Source organism: Argiope bruennichi, chromosome 2 (assembly GCF_947563725.1).
Source record: "Argiope bruennichi chromosome 2, qqArgBrue1.1, whole genome shotgun sequence".
In the NCBI taxonomy this organism is placed as follows: domain Eukaryota; kingdom Metazoa; phylum Arthropoda; class Arachnida; order Araneae; family Araneidae; genus Argiope; species Argiope bruennichi.
This window is the reverse complement of record NC_079152.1, coordinates 44,095,925-44,103,798: the sequence shown is the minus strand read 5'-3', so window position 1 is coordinate 44,103,798 and position 7,874 is coordinate 44,095,925. Positions and strand designations below refer to the sequence as shown.

Sequence of the window (7,874 nt, the reverse complement as noted above, 5' to 3'; positions counted from 1 at the left end):
GAAATAATAATGCTTCTATCTTCCACTTAATGGCACAATCTGACCTTTGCTCTTGCTCTATTATTGAAATATTTCTCTTCAAATTTTTGACCATCCATTTAAAAAAAGGAATCACATTAAGGTTCAATAATTTTTTGTTAAAATACTAAAAACATCAAACGCCTGATATGTTGACATCTAAATTTCGTTGAATTTATGTAAAAACTGAACAACTAATCACTCATTTTGCTAAACAATTTCAAGAAGTTTTAACATTCAAAAGCCAAAATATTTCATAATATCTCCTCGAACATTTTTACGTTATTGATTAAAATTACGTTCTCTACAGATTTTATTTTAGGGAATTAAAACTATCAGATTCTGTACTTTAAAATTGTAAAATGCGTTAAAATAACTACTGTTACTTTTTCTTTATAATAATAAATGAATTACTTTTTTTATTTAATGCGCTTATACAAATATTTGTTTGTGTAAAGAAATATGTAATAGTATATTTTCGCATCATAATATACCCCTATCGATTTAATATCCGTTTAATATTTATTTTCTTTTGTCTAAAATAGGAGACTTGAATCATCCCCTTTTTTTAATCATAATGTATTAAAAATATATTATTGTGAGAATGATAATAGTTAGCATTTTCTTTCAAAGGGATAAAAATATTAATTTCTGCAAATATAATAATATTTTAATATGATTATTTTATGCAATTTCATAGAAAAATTTGAATTGCATGAACATTGCCATCTCTAAACAATAAAAGCATTTGAAACTTTTAGAATGTTATTATTTCAAATCTGGAATTAATATTACTGCAGTTTTCAATCTCTAAAAAAGCAAAAGATATAATAAAGGCTTAAAATATCGTGTTCTGAATATAGAGTAAATTTTTGAATCCAGTATTTCCTTAACTTATAAAATGTTAAATGGCTAAATATTTAAATTTAATGATAGTTGTTTAAATTTAAAAATGATTTTTTCATTTATACAAATAAATATTTAAATTAAATGAAGAAATGTATTAAGCGCGCAAACCCAATATTTTATAGAATTTGATATGATTATAATTCCTTTAATTTATAATCTAAAAAGTTTTAATCAATACAACATATTAAAAGAAAGTATTTATGAATGTTCTGTAGTAAAATATAATATTAAATGCATTAAGGAACTTGAATGTTATGTTAATAGATATGAAATATCATTCATTGAAATTTAAATAAAATTATGTTGCCAAAAACTAATATATGACTAAGGCGTTATATGGCCGAGAAAATGCAATTATTAGATTGCGAACTCTGTTCTTAAGTAGTGCGTTTGACCAACAGTAATCAACAACAATGAATAATCAATGTAAAAATTTAACAATGTATCCAAAGCTGCTATTCAGCTGATTGCTTAGATTTTCCTTCAATCGAAACACAAAATTGCACTAATGTTCTTTGAAAGTCCTCCAGGAAAGTAACTTAATCCTCATATACTAGAATTAAGCCAAATTTTATTTTAACTGCTCCAAAGTTACTTGGTCCAGCAGAAGTTGTGGTATTACCTTTTATAATGAATAAAGAATCAGTGACTTCACTAGTCATTCTAGAACATGACTATTTTAGACTAGTCACTCATCACTAGTCATCCCAGAAGGATGAGAAACATATGTGAATATTAATGTGAGGGTTTAAAGCCGAATAAGGTGGATCTTCCTGCCAGTGTCTTCGAATAAGAAGAAAAGAATAATCTTTAATAAAGCAAAATTATTTATCATTAAAATATCCTTTCTGTGAATATCATTATTTTTGCTAATTAGTAGGCTAATTCAGATGAATAAGAAACACACATCATATATTTGTGTTAAATATTTTTGATTGTTTCCTGAAATGGAAAAATAAATCAAACTACATATTAATAAAAACATTTATTTAATCATAATATAAAGTTGATTTAGTAATATATATATATTGGTCTGGCAAGTACAAATTTAGAAAATTAATGAAAAACATGTAAGAATTTAAATATTTAAAAAATAAAATTTAGACATAGTTTCCAAAATATAAAGTTAACCCTTTGTTAGGCGAGATTTTTTTTTTTGTATTATATCAGGAACGGTGAGCATTAAATTTTTTTTTACGAAGGTTGCAGTGGTTTGTTGATAAATTCTTGCTTTTATCGCTGAAGATATCATGTCTGTTACCCGAGTCCGCCAAAAAATTATCATTTCAGTGGAATGTATGCAAGTTTATTCTGTCGAAGTTAAATATCTTTTTACTGACGTGAAAATTTGGAGAAGACCTAGGGATTCATATGCTTTCAAATAATTCGGTTCAAAATGACGCTTCAAAATAGCTTTCGTCTTTCGCACACATCAATGAGGGACAATAGTATAACTAAGCAGTTTTTTTGTCGAAAATATCTCAATTCTTAATTTTTCTATATTTATTTTTATATTACTTTTTCAGTAATGTTGAAAATGTTCCTCACAGATTTCTTGCAAGGCTGCTGCCGATGTTGTAGGTAATATCCTTTTTACAGACTTGTTGATTTCGAACTGATTTTGGACAATCATTCACAATTTTGGTAGGAAATTGTTTCACAACTCTAAATTCACCAGGAAATTTGCATTTAAAATGATATATACATTAAAACATGCAAACAATTAATTAGGAAAAATACTCAAATTTGGGTGGGTCTATTTGAGAGAGAGGTCCAATATTTGGCAAAGAGTACTTTAAACCGAGACTTCATTAATTGTAGATTTGTGATGACACTTGAATGGAGAATGAACTATTATCATCTAATTTTAAAAAGGAAATCAAAATATATAACAGATATGATATAGAAAATCGCCTTCATTTTAGGGTTAACAAAGAGTTAAATATGGCTATGACTTCTCATTAGTTCCAAAATAGTTTATAAACATACATATTTTATACACATTATATATACATATTTTATGACAGTACCTATAATAAGGAGGTTAAAGATGCAGTGTCATTTATCATATCAAAAACATCTGTCTTGTTTGTTTGGAAAATGTCTAAATGAGGAATAATTTGTGTCACATTCATTACTCTCGTATCAACGCCAGTAAAGTAAAATCTTTTGTAAAGCAAATACACAAAGAAGGTCAGCACATAAATGGCAGATGCAACCCCAAGGTAAAACATGGACTGTTTAGGTAGTGGTCTCTGTGTGAGATAAAGATCCGTGATGATCTCTGGCGTTGCTCTAGAAGAGACATGCCTCTTTTCTGGAGATGGTCGTTTTTTCTTTTTCGTCGTAGGCACTGCAACCGCTTGGCTGTGACTGTCGATAACTTCCACTGGATTTCTATTTGCTATGATTATTATAGGCGTAAGTGGTGCTGGTGGGGCTTCCCTTTCGAGGCTGATATCTGAAAATAAATAATAATTGATCAATTTTTTTCAGCTCTCAATACTCTAAAATTCCGCTTTCAACGGTTGAATTGAACTCTGTGGCATAACAGAATGTAAGCAAAAGATATCAATCTTTTGAATACGACTTGAAGGTTGTATCTTTCATTTTCATTTACTTATATTTTAGAAGTCATTAGAGGATATAATAGAACCAAAGTGATAGAACCCCAAATAAGTAACATGACTCTGGCACCCTTTATGGCACTTCTACAAGTGGTTAAAATAGTAAATAAAATATTATAGATGTTTATAAATAAATAACACTAAGATCATAAAAATAATGGGCTTACTGCTTTCTTTTATATAGTTTATATACTGTACCCTCATTTTAGCAAAAGTTCATAATGAAAGTCGAACTTTTTTGTCTGGCGAGTAATTAAATTAATTGGCGTACAAAAACGATGCAAGCTTATTTCTAAAATTTTTACAAACATTTTCCAAATTTTATTATTTTTCTGTTGGTAGTTCTTAATGTTATAAATGGAGGAGTTTACGTTCACGAAAAATTAATCTGCTAAAATTTATAGCTTTTTATTAGAAAGGGAGGGAGTTTAGTTGTTATGCTTATAATGAATATCTCTAATCTAAAAATAGATTTTAGTTTAGCGATACTAGATGAAATTGTTTCTTAAAAATGTCGCTGATACTGGTGAAATACTTTTTTGGAATATCTTTTAGAAGCATCATAGAAAACAATTCCTTCCAAATTAGTTATTCTAAAAGTATTACAACTACCATTTCAGAAACTGAAAGCTAAGCGTGACATTTTAATTAGTCTCTTGGGAGTCTGACTTTAAAGCATAGTTGGAATTTTCAAATTAATTGCAAGTTACTTGATGCTGTCTCTAAACTATGCATGTTCAAGGAAAAGAGAATTTTGATAATTTTTTAATATATACGAAACAAATTACAATCCATTAAAATTTTAAAATAGATTTGGTTATTATAAAAATATTTAATTCTTAGAAGCTCCATTTTGGAACCGAAGACTTTCTTAAATTATCATTCAAAATGTTTTAGGATTCTTTCATTTTTTTAAAATTTGAATAAAACCTTTATCTCGAGTTTGAATTTGTTTGCAACATATATAATTATACTGCACTAAACACAGGATAATTATTATAAAGTCATTTTTCAGAAAAGGAAATATGTTTTTTCCTGTGTCACTTTCTTTTCATTCATAATTGCATAAATAAAAGAAATTAAAATTTTGTAGTATTGCTGCTTTGAAGTTTTGAGAGGTTTCAAAATGAATTATCATCGATTCTTTAAAGTTCTGAATGAGGTTTTATGTAACACTAAAAAATAATAATTATGAAATTATTATTTATTGATTCTTAATATCTTAAATTATTGATTTTTTTATTTTATTTTCGGCATTAATTATATATATATATATATAATAATGCCTTATAAAAGAATAAAAGTGGCTTGGGAAAATACAGCTTTTATCACAGTGAATCAATTTCATAAATTTTAAATCAATGAAATTATGAAATTTTGATATAATTTGCATCATATTATAAATCATGATATATAAATCATCATTTGAGGTTAATTTGCATCATATTATAAAAATCAATGATCTGAACGATGAAATCTTGGTAGCAATTTAAGGAAAAAAAATATTGACCTTTCTATACCACTATATGAAGTCGTTTGATTTTTACTGTTTAAATTTTTTTAGAAAAAGGCGGTTACTTAAAAAAAATTCTGGAGTGTGGTGAAAAAGCATTATAGCAAGATCAAAATATAAAAGATTATTTTATGTTTTCTGAAAAAAAAAACACATCAAAGATTAGCATAAGACACAATGTGATATAAATGTGATATTCCTTGGAAGAAAATCCCGAGAACAGTTATTGGAAAATTTTATTTGGAGAGTTATTTAAATTGCTGTAATTAAAATCGCCCATTTATGTATAGACTTTATTATAGATATTTCATTATTAGCTAACATTAATGACCATATGAATTTGAAAAAAAAATCATTTTTAAATGATTTTTAAGAAATTAGATTTTTTTTCCACAATGGTGTGGAAACAAAAATAAATAAAAAAAAAAAGAATAAGTAAAAGCATTTTATACATTCGAAATACTGTATAGAGAGTTACTCTGATTAAAAAAAAAATTGAAATTCTTGTACTTATTAAAATCCGAACAATAATTGCCTTATTGGTTGGAGTTTTAACATTTAAATAATTTAGGGAAATATTTACAACTTTTTCAGAACTTAGAAAAATATTTCAGGTATTCAAAAGTCCTTTAAAATTTTAATAAATAAAGAACCTACAGAATTGAAACACAAATGTTGGATTTCACTGTAAAATTCCTGGAAAAATTATTCCATTTAGATGATTACAAAAGCCACAAAGCTTACATTCCTAAAATTGCTTTGTTATAATATTTATAAATCATAACCAATTTTGAAAAAAGTTTAATATTTTATAGTATTACTAGGTCTTACTTAAAAACTAATTGCTTCCAGAATAAACAATTTTATAAATAATTGTTGGAATTATCTGATTTTTTTTAATTCTGTTATTTTACTGCGGTATAACATTTTTTTTTAATTGTAAATTCTAAAGAAAATATTAAATTTTCATGAAATCATAATGGGATATAACCAAACGTTATTAATCTTTTGCTTTAATTTAAAACATTAATTCAGTAAATAATAATTATATTGTCTAGTGAATTAAATTCGTGAATTCTAATTAACATTATTTTTTATAATTATAAAAAAAGGTTTTTCGCTTTATGATGAATGTAACAATCAACAAATGAATATATATATATTTTTCTAGATTTATTATTTATAGTAAGTATTAGCATAATATTTAGATTTTTATGAGCAAGAAAATTCGCTACAATGAAATTCATTAAGTCAAGATTTACTAGTTTCACCGAAATATCAGGATAAAGATTAATTAATTTGCAATGATTATTGTTTTGAAAATAAAGACTTTTAAATGTTTACATTTTAGTTATTCAAAATTTTCATCATGTAAAATGTAAAATATCGGGTTGTACTTTATATTATTTCGTTTAGTTTAATAAAGTGCTATTACATGAAATAATGGGTAATTAACTTAATAAATGGAAGAATTCTGAATTGAGCCAGACTTTTCTTTGAAGAAAGAATGAATCAATAGTAAGAATTGTATTATCTATGATTAATAAATAAATTTTAGTTCTGTTGTACTAGTCAGCAATCTTTAAATTATCGATCATGTTAATTTAACACTTTATACATCAAGTAATATATTTTTGGTTTATAAACAAATATTAAGGAATTTACTAATCATCAATAAAAAACAATTATTTTAAAAGAAAGAATTTCTACATATATTATTATAAGCAAAATAAAAATATCTGAAACCTATGAAACCAAGTCTTTTGTCTCAGTTTCATGGTTAAAATCAATAGTTTAAAAATGAATCATTAATTTTAAAATTATCAGTTTTTGAATCATAGATCCACTCACCGACATCAATGGATACACCAGTTTCATTACCAGTACTACTTGATTCAATCTCGGGCTTACATTTTCCTTTCTCCACAGTCGGTTTCTTAGAACTCTTTCCGGAATATTCTTCGGATGAGAACGTTTCTATTTCTCTGAGACTATACTTTTCATTAGCTTCACTCGGAGTAACGCTTGGTTTCAACCTCTTCAAAAGGCTCAGAAAGTTTACGTATTCAACATACGTTCCGATGCGATTTGGCTCGGGCATTTTTGTATGCTTTACAACAACTACGTGGGAGTGTGGACTCATATATTTTGAATGGTTGGATGTCGAAAACAAACGCAGCTTCGAGGTGAACGTCCCTCTCCTCCGCTGTCTCGATTCAATATCAACACGGAGGGGAACAGAATCGATAGTGCCCACCTTCCCTTTCATATCAGATGGTCGTTCCCTGTTTCTCTAGGTTTCTGTTTCTAGGAGACTCTTTCTATTTATGAACGTAAGATTTGAAAAAAATGGCAGGAGATACCAAAACAAAAGCATATATCATCTTTATGCTTATTTTTTTAATTGCATTGTATTTTGTTGCATAGCAATTAATTACGATTCTGCTTCATAAATAAAAATTGCTTAAAAATAAATTTATCAAAAATAATCTTTAAATCACACTTTTATTAATGAATTAACTCACTGGTAGGCGTTAAGATTAATTTTTTTTATAAATGATATATTATATAAAATCTTTTTTTAGGAAACTCGTTATTTTTGTAAACGTAATTTCAAAACATAAGCATATATCATCTATATATTTGTTTTTAATCACAATGCATTTTGCTGTATAGTAATTGGTTACGATTATGCAAAATAAGCAAACCCTGCTTATAAATAAATTTATTACAAATATTTTTAAATCGTATTTTTTTTTCATTTTACTTTTATTAATGAATTAACTTACTGGTAGGCGTTAAGATAA

The 7,874-nt window shown here is 26.4% G+C and overlaps 1 protein-coding gene across 1 annotated transcript; it reads right to left on the bottom strand.

Moving 5' to 3' along the window:
- Positions 1-1,966: 1,966 nt before the first annotated feature.
- LOC129961767 (uncharacterized) lies at positions 1,967-7,247 on the bottom strand. The gene is made up of 2 exons (XM_056075330.1): positions 6,919-7,247; positions 1,967-3,388 (listed from the first exon to the last, which is right to left on the bottom strand). The coding sequence occupies exons 1-2, from the start codon at positions 7,208-7,210 to the stop codon at positions 2,958-2,960; spliced, it is 723 nt and encodes a 240-aa protein (XP_055931305.1). The 5' UTR covers positions 7,211-7,247; the 3' UTR covers positions 1,967-2,957.
- Between the last annotated feature and the right edge of the window lie 627 nt (positions 7,248-7,874).